General features: G+C 58.5%; 1 protein-coding gene across 3 annotated transcripts in view; it reads left to right on the top strand.

Annotated features, from left to right (window-relative positions):
• LOC143036470 (uncharacterized) overlaps positions 1-15,279 on the top strand; it is a 47,896-nt gene that overhangs the window by 23,661 nt on the left and 8,956 nt on the right. For all 3 annotated transcript variants that reach the window (XR_012967359.1, XM_076203862.1, XM_076203863.1), the window contains 4 exons: positions 6,892-7,077; positions 7,608-7,714; positions 9,750-9,830; positions 10,182-10,346. Coding sequence is in view for 2 of the 3 variants with exons in the window: in XM_076203862.1 (XP_076059977.1) it covers positions 6,892-7,077; positions 7,608-7,714; positions 9,750-9,830; positions 10,182-10,346 (539 nt within the window). In the remaining variant the exon portion in view is untranslated. The remainder of the gene's footprint in view (positions 1-6,891; positions 7,078-7,607; positions 7,715-9,749; positions 9,831-10,181; positions 10,347-15,279) is intronic.

The following is a 15,279-nucleotide window of genomic DNA, read 5'->3' as shown; positions in this document are numbered from 1 at the left end:
CCCACCTGACCTCGCGCCCTCGCCAGTCCCCCCCACCTGACCTCGCGCCCTCGCCAGTCCCCCCCCCCGACCCCGCGCCCTCGCCAGTCCCCCCCACTCGACCTCGCCAGTCCCCCCACTCGACCTCGCCAGTCCCCCCACCCGACCTCGCGCCCTCGCCAGTCCCCCCACCCGACCTCGCGCCCTCGCCAGTCCCCCCACCCGACCTCGCGCCCTCGCCAGTCCCCCCACCCGACCTCGCGCCCTCGCCAGTCCCCCCACCCGACCTCGCGCCCTCGCCAGTCCCCCCACCCGACCTCGCGCCCTCGCCAGTCCCCCCCACCCGACCTCGCCAGTCCCCCCACCCGACCTCGCCAGTCCCCCCACCCGACCTCCCATGTCCCCCCACCCGACCTCGCCCGTCCCCCCACCCGACCTCGCCCGTCCCCCCCCCCGACCTCGCCAGTCCCCCCACCCGACCTCGCCAGTCCCCCCACCCGACCTCGCCAGTCCCCCCACCCGACCTCGCCAGTCCCCCCACCCGACCTCGCCAGTCCCCCCACCCGACCTCGCCAGTCCCCCCACCCGACCTCGCCAGTCCCCTCCCCCCCATCGCCAATCACCCCCCCCCCCCATCGCCAATCCCCTCACCCGACCTCGCGTCCTCGCCAGTCCCCCCACCCGACCTCGCGCCCTCGCCAGTCCCCCCCACCCGACCTCGCCAGTCCCCCCCCCCGCCCTCCCCAGTCCCCCCACCCGACCTCCGCTGTCCCCCCTCCCGACCTGTGCTGTCCCCCGACCCGACCTCGCCAGTCCCCCCACCCGACCTCGCCAGTCCCCCCACCCGACCTCGCCAATCCCCCCACCCGACCTCGCCAATCCCCCACCCGACCTCGCCAATCCCCCCACCCGACCTCGCCAATCCCCCCACCCGACCTCGCCAATCCCCCCACCCGACCTCGCCAATCCCCCCACCCGACCTCGCCAATCCCCCCACCCGACCTCGCCAATCCCCCCACCCGACCTCGCCAATCCCCCCACCCGACCTCGCCAATCCCCCCACCCGACCTCGCCAATCCCCCCACCCGACCTCGCCAATCCCCCCACCCGACCTCGCCAGTCCCCCCACCCGACCCTCGCGCCCTCGCCAGTCCCCCCACCCGACCTCGCCAGTCCCCCCACCCGACCTCGCCAATCCCCCCACCCGACCTCGCCAATCCCCCCACCCGACCTCGCCAATCCCCCCACCCGACCTCGCCAATCCCCCCACCCGACCTCGCCAATCCGCCAATCCCCCCACCCGACCTCGCCAATCCCCCCACCCGACCTCGCCAATCCCCACCCGACCTCGCCAATCCCCCCACCCGACCTCGCCAATCCCCCCACCCGACCTCGCCAATCCCCCCACCCGACCTCGCCAATCCCCCCACCCGACCTCGCCAATCCCCCCACCCGACCTCGCCAATCCCCCCACCCGACCTCGCCAATCCCCCACCCCGACCTCGCCAATCCCCCCACCCGACCTCGCCAATCCCCCCACCCGACCTCGCCAATCCCCCCACCCGACCTCGCCAATCCCCCCACCCGACCTCGCCAATCCCCCCACCCACCTCGCCAGTCCCCCCACCCGACCTCGCCAGTCCCCCCACCCGACCTCGCCAATCCCCCCACCCGACCTCGCCAATCCCCCCACCCGACCTCGCCAATCCCCCCACCCGACCTCGCCAATCCCCCCACCCGACCTCGCCAATCCCCCCACCCGACCTCGCCAATCCCCCCACCCGACCTCGGCCAATCCCCCCACCCGACCTCGCCAATCCCCCCACCCGACCTCGCCAATCCCCCACCCGACCTCGCCAATCCCCCCACCCGACCTCGCCAATCCCCCCACCCGACCTCGCCAATCCCCCCACCCGACCTCGCCAATCCCCCCACCCGACCTCGCCAATCCCCCCACCCGACCTCGCCAATCCCCCCACCCGACCTCGCCAATCCCCCCACCCGACCTCGCCAATCCCCCCACCCGACCTCGCCAATCCCCCCACCCGACCTCGCCAATCCCCCCACCCGACCTCGCCAATCCCCCCACCCGACCTCGCCAATCCCCCACCCGACCTCGCCAATCCCCCCACCCGACCTCGCCAGTCCCCCACCCGACCTCGCGCCCTCGCCCGTCCCCCCACCCGACCTCGCCAGTCCCCCCACCCGACCTCGCCAATCCCCCCACCCGACCTCGCCAATCCCCCCACCCGACCTCGCCAATCCCCCCACCCGACCTCGCCAATCCCCCCACCCGACCTCGCCAATCCCCCCACCCGACCTCGCCAATCCCCCCACCCGACCTCGCCAATCCCCCCACCCGACCTCGCCAATCCCCCACCCGACCTCGCCAATCCCCCCACCCGACCCTCGCCAATCCCCCCACCCGACCTCGCCAATCCCCCCCACCCACCTCGCCAATCCCCCCCCCGACCTCGCCAATCCCCCCACCCGACCTCGCCAATCCCCCCACCCGACCTCGCCAATCCCCCCACCCGACCTCGCCAATCCCCCCACCCGACCTCGCCAATCCCCCACCCGACCTCGCCAATCCCCCCACCCGACCTCGCCAATCCCCCCACCCGACCTCGCCAATCCCCCCACCCGACCTCGCCAATCCCCCCACCCGACCTCGCCAATCCCCCCACCCGACCTCGCCAATCCCCCCACCCGACCTCGCCAATCCCCCCACCCGACCTCGCCAATCCCCCCACCCGACCTCGCCAATCCCCCCACCCGACCTCGCCAATCCCCCCACCCGACCTCGCCAATCCCCCCACCCGACCTCGCCAATCCCCCCACCCGACCTCGCCAATCCCCCCACCCGACCTCGCCAATCCCCCCACCCGACCTCGCCAATCCCCCCACCCGACCTCGCCAATCCCCCCACCCGACCTCGCCAATCCCCCCACCCGACCTCGCCAATCCCCCCACCCGACCTCGCCAATCCCCCCACCCGACCTCGCCAATCCCCCCACCCGACCTCGCCAATCCCCCCACCCGACCTCGCCAATCCCCCCACCCGACCTCGGCCAATCCCCCCACCCGACCTCGCCAATCCCCCCACCCGACCTCGCCAATCCCCCCACCCGACCTCGCCAATCCCCCCACCCGACCTCGCCAATCCCCCCACCCGACCTCGCCAATCCCCCCACCCGACCTCGCCAATCCCCCCACCCGACCTCGCCAATCCCCCCACCCGACCTCGCCAATCCCCCCACCCGACCTCGCCACTCCCCCCACCCGACCTCTTCTGTCCCCCCACCCGACCTCGTCATTCCCCCCACCCGACCTCTGCTGTCCCCCCACCCGACCTCTGCAGTCCCCCCACCCGACCTCGCCAGTCCCCCCACCCGACCTCGCGCCCTCGCCAGTCCCCCCCAGTCCCCCCCGATCTCGCGCCCTCGCCAGTCCCCCCCCTGACCTCGCCAGTCCCCCCCCCGACCTCGCCAGTCCCCCCCCCTACCTCGCCAGTCCCCCCCCCGCCCTCGCCAGTCCCCCCCCCGACCTCGCCAGTCCCCCCCCCGACCTCGCCAGTCCCCCCCCGACCTCGCCCGTCCCCCCCCGACCTCGCCAGTCCCCCCCCCCCGACCTCGCCAGTCCCCCCCCCCGACCTCGCCAGTCCCCCCCCCCCCCGACCTCGCCAGTCCCCCCCCACCTCGCCAGTCCCCCCCCGACCTCGCCAGTCCCCCCCGACCTCGCCAGTCCCCCCCAACTCGCCAGTCCCCCCCCCGACCTCGCCAGTCCCCCCCACCTCGCCAGTCCCCCCCCGACCTCGCCAGTCCACCCACCCGACCTCGCGCCCTCGCCAGTCCCCCCACCCGACCTCGTCGCCAGTCCCCTCCACCCGACCTCGCCAGTCCCCCCCCCCCACCTCGCCAGTCCCCCCCCCCGACCTCGCCAGTCCCCCCCCCGACCTCGCTAGTCCCCCCCACCTCGCCAGTCCCCCCCCCTGACCTCGCCAGTCCCCCCACCCGACCTCGCCAGTCCCCCCCCCCGACCTCGCCAATCCCCTCACCCGACCTCGCGTCCTCGCCACGGTCTTCATCACCTCCCTTCGTGTCTTCTCCATTCTCTTCTCGTCTTTCGCGCCCTCTCCATTAGTCTCCCCTCTTTGCCTTTACCCTGACTCTCCACCACCCTTGCCCTTCCTTTTGTTGCCGTTGTACCTTGGAGCAATTAGGCTTGATTCACACTATCGGTCCGGTCGCGCTCCGCTCCCGTTCCGCTCTCGGTCCGGTCCAATATTGTCTCATTAATTTCAATGGAAGCATTCACACTGGCGCTCTCGCTCCAGTCTCACTCCGGTTTCACTCCGGTCACGGTTCCGTCAAAAGATATTTTTACTGGAGCGAGACCGGAGCGTGACTGGATCGTGAGCGCCAGTGTGAACTCAGTTGCCACGGTCCTGGTCCACTCCAGTCGAGATTCAGCCTTCATATAAGCAAGTAGTGTTACCTGCTGTCCTACCAAACCATGGGTAATCCGAAGGAAACACCACAATGGGATCATGAGAATGTTAGAAAAATTATAAAAATGCGTTTTCTTTTTATTTATCACTGATACAATGACAATGCGTACAGCGAGGATATACATAAGCACCAACTGAATAAAATATAACCTACAAAACTTACTTTAATTTTGTGGATTCAGATGAAATGCTAATAGAATTAGTCAAAAGGTAAACCAGAGCTTAATGACCTGACTTCGCTGCACTACAGTGATAAACGTGGCGAAAAGAAGCTGTGTTTGAAATAAGCAGGCAGCTGGGGTTGTGAAGATAAGAAATTCCATACAATTGCCTAATGTCCAACTGGAAATGCATTTCCTATCCTCACTAAACAATTTTCCTATACAATAATGTTTGCATACTTATCATATTGCCAAGGTACTGAGAGAAAAAAAAATACACATTATTAACCGAAGAAAGAAATTCCATATGTATAATAACCTATTATCCACTGCGGAAATGCATCTCCTTAGCTCACTCAACAAATATTCTTACACAAGTTTGTTTGTCTACTTATATTTCATCATTTTGCCAAGGCATTGAACCAGCTAGGGAGCTGAAATAATCTTTCGGTGTTTCTTTCACGCCAAAAGCCTCCTTTGTAGCATTTCCCCCCTCTTCCTCTCATTGGACGTACTATGTTTGATGGAGGCATGACAACAGTATCTGGTAATGCAACAGCATTTGGGTGTATCAGATTGTGAAGTATGCATGTTGTTGTAATGATCGCATTAGCGTTAGAAGGCATAGCTTTAAGTTTCCTTAAATATATTCTGAAGGTTTGCACTAGAATACCAAATGTGCACTCAGCTATCCTCCTGGCTCTAGATAATCTATAATTAAAAATCCTCTTCTCTACCTTATGTTCAGTCTGTGAACCTGGGTAGGGCCTCATCAAATTTCTCTTCAGCGGGAAAGCCTCATCAAATTTCTCTTCAGCGGGTAAGCCGCATCTCCCACTATAACGTATGGTGCAAGCACATCAGTGCCAGGAAGTGCAACATCTTGTACATTTCAGGTCATCCTCAATTTTGGATAGTATTTTCTCAAATGTTCCTTTGTTCATTCTGAAATAGCTGTGGAATTTACTCTCATCATCAATAAGACGAGGATACAGAGTATGAAATTCTCCTTCAGTCTTCCTATCTTGCAACATAGGATGAACCCACAATTTCTTTCTTTTTCTATTTTGTTTTCCTTCTTCTTCATCAAGTGCAATAGCGATTATTGCCAACTCGGCGTCAGAAAAGTCACACATCCTTCGTAACTGATGGTAAGACTTCTACTGGTGTCGAGGGAGGGGGGATGACGGGAACGAGAGGCGACCGATAGTGTGAATACCTCAGAACCGAGAGCGAAGCGCGACCGGACCGATAGTGTGAATCAACCCTGAATACCTCAACCGGAGCGGAACGAGACCGGAGCGTGACCGGACCGATAGTGTGAATCAACTAAGGGTTAATTCCCCTGTTCCCTTGCATTCGTTTCTTTGAAGGCTGTGGGCAGATAAAAATGTTTCGTACATATCAGTTACTTTTTTGATGGAGGGTTGTTGCACTCCCTGACCACTGGCAGGAAGCAAGTGAGGGAGAAGATTTAATTGCAGACAACCCGGCCATGCGACAGGTAGTACTGGGTCATAAGGTACCAGTGGGACAAATTAAACTTGACACGTTATAGTTTACTTGTATCAGAACGTTGTGGCGTTTTTATAAACGTGGCAAGAAATTGTCAGACGTATATATTGCCGTTTTCACTCTAAAAATGCAACACAGGCAGAAGCAGAAGCACATTCTCCCATTGTTTTCAGAGTTGACGTGTAGTTCGATGTCCCTATATTTCTTTCAATCAGTTGGTATTGATACATACATACACACATACATACACATATATACATACATACATACATATACATACATACACACACACACACACACACACACACACACACACACACACACACACACACACACACACACACACACACACACATACACACATACACACATACACACATACACACATACACACACATACACACACATACACACACATACACACACATACACACACATACACACACATACACACACATACACACACATACACACACACACACACACACACACACACACACACACACACACACACACATACATACATACACACATACACACATACACACATACACACACACACACACACACACACACACACACACACATACATACATACATACATACATACATACACACACACACACACCAAGGCTTTTTCCCCCTTACAAGGGAGGTATTGATATTTCGTTTAAACATTTCCACTTTTACGACAACGTAACTTCATTCGCATGCCATCCTTTCCAGGTGACTGAATTCATGAGGTGCACTTTGGTCAACTGGTTAATAAAAGTCAACCACAAGCTAGACTTTGGCCCGGAAACGGTCTTCGTGGCTGTCAACCTCCTTGATCGATTCCTGTCGACAACACCAATCGCCAGAGATTGTCTTCAGCTCCTCGCTGTCGCTTGTCTCTTCATCGCAGCTAAGATGGTGAAGATTTATTCAAAGTAGTTTGGCTACCCCCCGTGTAAGGGGGGGGAAAATCCTTTGGTATATGTATGTATGTAGTTTGGTTAAAATAGGGTGGAGGATCTGGACATGTATATATTATGCAAAGTAGACCACTTGGAAAAAGAAACTAACGAAGCAGAGCGCTTTCGTATATTACATTTTATATATTCATGTATTTATATATTCTATTTATGTATTTGTATGTTTTCTAATTGCTGTTTTTACTACTACTGATCCATATAATTCTAAATTACAATGGATTCCCACGGGGGTCTACATTCGGAATGATTGGTCGATAAGCCAGATATTTTCAGCCATTAACGTTTTCATTTAGGCATGGAAACCTTAAACAGATTAGCCTAGTACATAAAGATCAAAAACCGCTGAATTCTAGATAAACAATTATACAAAGAATGTTTATTGAACTAAAATTCGGAAGCATTGAGAAAGCTAATACACGATAATCTCTCTGTATAAACGATTCGTGCCTGAGAATTTTATGTCCATAGGAAGGATGCAACTTCCCAACGGTGAAAGAAATCGTCTCTCTTTGCTGGACAACCTACAAGCCGCAACACTTCAGGAGAATGGAGATCCTCGTTCTAACGAAGCTCGAGTACGTAGACATTTGATAACTGTAGTCAGTTCGTGGCCAAGATGCCGAAGACCCTCCCACTTGTAAGATCTTCAGTGAATGTAGCAAATGCTTTGCGGGAACTGTTCAGGAAGACCCTGCGGGGTTAAAAGACTGTGCGGGGGGAGGGGGAGAATATGCAGGGGGGGGGGAGACCATGCGGCGGGGGAAGACTGTGCGGGGGGGGGAGAAGACTGTGTGCGGGGGGGGGAAAGACTGCGGGGGGAAGATGACCTTACGGTGCGGGGGGAAGATGACCTTACGTGGGGGGAGATGACCTTACGGGGGAAGATGACCTTACGGGGGGAGATGACCTTACGGGGGAAGATGACCTTACGGGGGGAGATGACCTTACGGTGGGGGGGAGATGACCTTACGGTGGGGGGGAGATGACCTTACGGTGGGGGGGGGAGATGACCTTACGGTGGGGGGGGGATGACCTTACGGTGCGGGGGAAGATGACCTTACGGTGCGGGGGGAAGATGACCTTACGGTGCGGGGGGAAGATGACCTTACGGTGCGGGGGGAAGATGACCTTACGGTGCGGGGGGAAGATGACCTTACGGTGCGGGGGGAAGATGACCTTACGTGGGGGGAGATGACCTTACGGTGGGGGGGAGATGACCTCACAGGGGTTGAAGATGACCTTACGGGGGGTTGAAGATGACCTTACGGGGGGTTGAAGATGACCTTACGGGGGGTTGAAGATGACCTTACGGGGGGTTGAAGATGACCTTACGGGGGGTGAAGATGACCTTACGGGGGGGGGGGTGAAGATGACTTTACGGGGGGGGTGAAGATGACCATACGGGGGGGTGAAGATGACCTTACGGGGGGGTGAAGAAGACCTTACTGGGGGGGTGAATATGACCTTACTGGGAGTGAAGATGGACCTTACTGGGGGGAGTGAAGATGACCTTACTGGGGGGGGTGAAGATGACCTTACTGGGGGGGGGGTGAAGATGACCTTACGGGGGGGGGGGTGAAGATGACTTTACGGGGGGGGTGAAGATGACCTTACGGGGGGGTGAAGATGACCTTACAGGGGGGTGAAGATGACCTTACTGGGGGGGTGAAGATGACCTTACTGGGGGGGGGTGAAGATGACCTTACTGGGGGGGGGGTGAAGATGACCTTACTGGGGGGGGGTGAAGATGACCTTACCGGGGGGGGGGTGAAGATGACCTTACTGGGGGGGGGTGAAGATGACCTTACTGGGGGGGGTGAAGATGACCTTACTGGGGGGGGGTGAAGATGACCTTACTGGGGGGGGGTGAAGATGACCTTACTGGTGGGGGTGAAGATGACCTTACGGGAGTGGGTGAAGATGGCCTAAGGGGGGGGGAAGATGACCTAAGGGGGGGGGAAGAAGACGACTGTGCCGGGGGAGACCGTGCGGGGGTGACCATGTGGGGGGTGAAGAAGCCCGGGCAGGGTGGGTGGGAAGTAGACCATTCGGGGGAAAGGTGAAGGGGGGGAAAGACGAGGGGGAGGGGAGACGGTGCCTGGAGAAGATCGTGCAAAAATTGGTTGCAATGCTACTTTCATGCTTCAGTGCGTAATTGTTCACCTTCGTGTGTGTACACGGTTTAAGTGGATTTGTTAGGTGTACATGGATTGTGTACGTTTACGCGTGTACCTTTACATGTGTACATGTTTGGGAAAGCGTGAGCTTGTATAAACGTGTACACAAACGCAAACTTGCACATGGATTAGCCGTGTATGGCATTAACAAGTAGTTGTGGCCTCTGGCAGTGAATGTAGCTGGTCTGTAAGGGCGTAGTTTTCATGATTCTGCTTTGGCATTCTATTAACACGTCCTTACTGGATTTGTACCATAAACATCCAAAGGACTATTCTGCAAATCTTGTGTAGTGAATAATTAATGAATTCGTTCGATTTTTACAATTGTACGTCATACCATTCCGAACATTAACCTCGTTTCATTAGATTTTCATTTTAGTTCAACTCTCGTCACATGTATGCATTTGGGTATATAAAAATCTATCACTTCCAGGTACGAATTATGCCCTCCAACTACAAGATTCTTTGTTGATCATTTCGTCATGATTGCATCGCAGCGAATATGTTTCGACAGGTAAGAGGATTATGCAAATTTTCAAACATTGTCAAAGACTAGATCATATTGAATTGAGTATTTTATATGAAGGTAGCATTTGCAGACTTAAGGGCTCGCGTAAGGTCAATATCTATTGACGATAACATTTCCACTGCTGTTATTGACGAATCTAACATTTCCAGAGATTTCAGTTTCATCCAAGACTTAATCTAATTGCTCTAGACTGGCTGGTCGACCTGACACTGTCAATACCAGTAACTTTAATATCGTCAATGCACGGGCCCCTTAAAGATGCATCTTCTAGAATACGGGTTATCTTTCCTCTGTATCGGAGAAGGCCTTCATCAGTCCATACATTACACATTCCAGACGTTTGCCGAGTATGGCCAGGTTCACTGTGGAAACGTGCCTGAGCAGCTACCAAGTGACTCAGTTCCTACCGAGCGTGCAAGCGGCAGCGGCCATCGGAACAGCCAGTGCTATCCTTTGCAATGCCTCAGATCCCGGTGGTCAAGACTTTCAGCTTCTTCCAGTGTAAGTTCCAAGTCCTTGTTTACAATGAAAACGAAAGGATGGGGGACGTGTAGTTCAGATCTTTTCCCTCCAATGGAAGTTCCATAACCATTATTGTTGAAAACGAAGCTCTTGGACTTCCAGATTTCCTCTTAAGAATTTTCCAGATCATTCTTGAGCCTTCCAATTTCCCGCTTTGAATGTTCCAAATCGTAGTTGTAGTTGGAAACAAAGAGGGGAAAATGGATTGTAGATAATCACAACGGGTGAAGCAGCTGTCTTATTGGTACCAAGTAACGTAGTACTACATACCGTATGGTCGGATTGTCGGCAACTAAATCGGCTCTACCACTGGTCTTTACCTTCATCTATACATAGTAAATCACTATTATTATCATTTATACCCAAAATTGAATCTTAGATTTTAACAATTCGGCGTCAATGACCTTGGCAGTTACGACGCCAGATAACCCTTAATCAATCTCCCACTGGTCATCTGCCAGTGATTATGGTGTGTTGGACACTCAGACGTAGGAAAAAGAAAGCCATTAACAGGACAGATGAGCTCAGAGTAAATGGCCGTCCAACTCCGTTATAGGTCATTAACCCACGTATTTGCCGTGCGTGGCATCCCTACAGGGCCTGGAGGTAGTGGTCCTGGAAGCTATGATGTCCCAGTGCTATGATTGCATTGAGGTGTCCCCCCGGGACTAGTAACACCCTCTTTGATCCTCTATTTAGGCCAGGACGAGTGGTACATCTTAGCTCGGAGAGGCAAATAGGCTGGGTTGCCTCATTCTTTGGGTTAGGCACGCCCTGAGTCAAGCAGCTACCGCCTGGGCCTACAGTGCACGGGTTGCGGCTCTCCCTAGCGTCAAGGTAGTGGGTGGGTGTACCTCACCACGACCCCTGGACTGTTGGTTTTGTTCACCCAAATCCTAGTCTATCCTCAGGCTTGGTGATGGGTGGAGGCGTGGCAGGGCGAATCAGAGATGTGTGCATAGCAGCCATATCTGAGGCGATGGCTCCGGAATACTACTCTCCACTTCCTTGGACCAGGACTCGTCCTCCCCCCTTCCTTGGGTCCGGACTACTCCTCATCCTCCCCTCCTTCCTTCCGGACTCCTCCTCCTCCCCTCCTTCCGGACTCCTCCTCCTCCTCCCCTCCTTCCGGACTCCTCCTCCTCCCCCCTCCTTCCGGACTCCTCCTCCTCCCCCCTCCTTTCGGACTACTCCTCCCCCCCTCCTTCCTTCCTTGGGTCCGGACTCCTCCTCCTCCCCACTCCTTCCTTGGGTCCGGACTCCTCCTCCCCCCGACTCCTTCCTTGGGTCCGGACTCCTCCTCCCCCCCACTCCTTCCTTGGGTCCGGACTCCTCCTCCCCCCCTCCTTCCTTGGGTCCGGACTCCTCCTCCTCCCCCTCTCCTTCCTTGGGTCCGGACTCCTCCTCCTCCCCCTTCCCTGCGTCCGGACTCCTCCTCCCCCCCCCCTTCCTTGGGTCCGGACTCCTCCTCCTCCCCCCTTCGTTGGGTCCGGACTCCTCCTCCCCACACTTCCATGGGTCCGGACCCTTCCCTCTTCCCTCCTGGTTTGGACCGCTGTACTCATCCCCCCTCCTTCTTGGGTCCGGACTACTACTACTCCTCCCCCCCTCCTGCCTTGGGTCCGGACTCCTCCTCCCCCCCCTCGTTCTTGGTGTCCGGACTCCTCCTCCCCCCCCCCTTCTTTGGGTCCGGACTCCTCCTCCCCCTTCCTTCTTTGGGTCCGGACTCCTCCTCCCCCTTCCTTCTTTGGGTCCGGACTCCTCCTCCCCCTTCCTTCTTTGGGTCCATACTCCTCCCCCCTTCCTTGGGTCCGGACTCCTCCCCCCTCCCCCCTTCCTTGGGTCCGGACTCCTCCCCCCTCCCCCCTTCCTTGGGTCCGGACTCCTCCCCCCTCCCCCCTTCCTTGGGTCCGGACTCCTCCCCCCTCCCCCCTTCCTTGGGTCCGGACTCCTCCCCCCTCCCCCCTTCCTTGGGTCCGGACTCCTCCACCGGCCGCCCGTCCTGGGGTCCGGACTACTGCCCGCTCCCCCCTTCCTTGGGTCCGGACTCCTCCCCCCTCCCCCCTTCCTTGGGTCCGGACTCCTCCTCCCTCCCCCTTCTTGGGTCCGGACGCCTCCTCCCCCCTTCCTTGGGTCCGGACTCCTCCCCCCCCCCCTTCCTTGGGTCCGGACTCCTCCTCCCCCCCCCCTCCTTACTTGGGTCGGACTCCTCCTCCCCCCCCCCTTCCTTGGGTCCGGACTCCTCCTCCCCCCCCCTTCTTCCTTGGGTCCGGACTCCTCCTCCCTCCCCTCTCCCTTCCTTGGGTTCAGGACTACTACTCCTACCCCCCCCACCCCCTTCCTTGGGTCCGACTAACTACTACTACTACTACTACTACCACCTTACTCCTCCTTCCTTGGGTCCGGACTACTACTTACTACTCCCCTCCCATTCCGCGGGTCCGGACTAACTACTACTACTCCCCTCCCCCCTTCCTTGGGTTCCGGACTACTACTACTACTACTACCCCTCCCCCCTTCCTTGCGGGTCCGGGAACACTACGACTACGACTACTCCCTCCCCCCTTCACCTTGGGTCCGGACTACTACGTACTACTACCCCCCCCTCCCCCCTTCCCTTGGGTCCGGACTACTACTACTACTACTCCCCTCCCCCCTTCCTTGGGTCCGGACTACTACTACTACTACTCCCCTCTCCCCTTCCTTGGGTCTGGACTTCTACTACTACCCCTCGCCCCTTCCTTTGGGTCCGGACTACTACTACTACTCCCTCACCCCCTTCCTTGGGTCCGGACTACTACTACTAACTCCCCACACACCTCTCCTTGGGGTCCGGACTAACTACTACTCCCCTCCCCCGTTCCTTGGGTCCGGACTACTACTCCCCCCCCCCTTCCTTGGGTCCGGACTACTACTACTCCCCCCCCCTTCCTTGTGGGTGTCCGGAACTACTACGTACCCCCCCCTTTCCTTGGGTCCGGAGCTTACTTACTACTAACCCCCCCCCTTTCCTTGGGGTCCGGACTACTAACTACTACAAACACCCCCCCCTTTTTCCTTGGGTCCGGACTACTAACTACTCAACCCCCCCCCTTTCCTTGGGTTCCGGGACTACTACTACTAACCCCCCCCTTTCCTTTGGTCCGGACTACTACTACTAAACCCCCCCCTTTCCTTCTCCTTGGTCCAGGACTATCCTTGGGTTCCCGGACGACTAACCCTAACCACCCCCCCTTTCCCTTGGGTCCGGACTAACTACTAACCCCCCCCTTTCCTTAGGGTCCGGACTACTACTACTCCCCCCCTTTCCTTGGATCCGGACTACTACTACGCCCCCCTTTCCTTGGGTCAGGGACTACTACTACTCCCCCCCTTTCCTTGGGTCCGGTTACTACTACTACCCCCCCCCCCTTCTTGGGTCCGGACTACTACTACTACTACCCCCCCCCCCTTCCTTGGGTCCAGGACACCTTCCCCCCCCCCTTCCTTGGGTCCAGACAACCTCCCCCACCCTTCCTTGGGTCCAAGGACACCTACCACCCCCCCCCCTCTTGGGTCCAGGACACCATCCCCCCCCCTTGCTTTCTACTCTTTGCGTCCCAGACACCTCCCCCCCCCCCCATCATTGGGTCCAGACACCTCCCCCCCCTTTCTTGGGTCCAGACACCCCCCCCCCTTCCTTGGGTCCAGAACAACCCCCCCCCTTCCTTGGGTCCAGACACCTCCCCCCCCGTCTTCCGTGGGTCCAGACACCTCCCCCACCCCTATCCTTGGGTCCAGACACCTCCCCCCCCTTCCTTGGGTCCAGACACCTCCCCCCCCTTCCTTGGGTTTCCAGACACCTCCCCACCTTTCCCCTTGGTTTTTGTCCAGGACACCTCCCCCCCCTACTTACTGGGGTCCAGACACCCCCCCCCCCCCCTTCCTTGGGTCCAGACACCTCCCCCCCCCCTTCCTTGGGTCCAGACACCTCCCCCCCCCTTCCTTGGGTCAACAGACACCCTCCCACCCCCCCTTCCTTGGGTCCAGACACCTCCCCCCCCCCCTTCCTTGGGTCCAGACACAGCCTACCCCCCCCCTTCCTTGGGTCCAGACACCTCCCCCCCCCCTTCCTTGGGTCCAGGGACAGCTCCCCCCCCCCCCTTTCCTTGGGTCCAGACACCCCTCCCCCCCCTCTTCCTTGGGTCCAGACACCTTCCCCCCCCCCTTCCTTGCGGTCCAGACACCATCCCCCCCCCCCTTCCTTGGGTCCAAGACACCTCCCCCCCCCCTTCCTTGGGTCCAGACACCTGCTCCCCCCCCGTCCTGGGGCCAACACCTCCCCCCCCCTTCCTTGGGTTCCAGACACCATCCCCCCCCTTGCCTTGGGTCCCAGACACCTCCCCCCCCTTCCTTGGGTCCAGACACCTCCCCCCCTTCCTTGGGTCCAGACACGTCCCCCCCCCTTGACTTGGGTCCAGACACCTCCCCCCCCGTACCTTGGGGTCTACAGACAACCCTCCCCCACCCTTACCTTGGGTCCAAGACACCTCCCCCACCCTGTCCTTGGGTCCAGACACCGCCCCCACCCTTCCTTGGGTTCAAAACCAGACACCTCCCCCACCCTTCCTTGGGTCCAGACACCTCCTCCCCCCCTTCCTTGGGTCTACAGACACCCTCCCCCCACCCTTCCTTGGGTCCAGGACACCTCCCCCCCCCCTTCCTTGGGTCCAGGACACCTCCCCCCCCCCCATTCCCTTGGGGGTCCCCAGTAAGACACATCCCCCCCCCTTCCTTGGGTCTTCATCCAGACACAATCCCCCCCCCCTTCCCTTGGTGTTCCAGGCCAAAACTCCCCCCCGTTCCTTGGGTCCAGGACAACCTCCCACCCCCCTTCCTTTGGGGTCCAGGACTCCTCCCCCCCTTCCTTGGG

This window comes from Oratosquilla oratoria, chromosome 20 (assembly GCF_046742065.1).
Source record: "Oratosquilla oratoria isolate Oo_2021 chromosome 20, ASM4674206v1, whole genome shotgun sequence".
In the NCBI taxonomy this organism is placed as follows: Eukaryota; Metazoa; Arthropoda; class Malacostraca; order Stomatopoda; family Squillidae; genus Oratosquilla; species Oratosquilla oratoria.
This window is presented reverse-complemented; position numbering and strand designations above follow the sequence as displayed.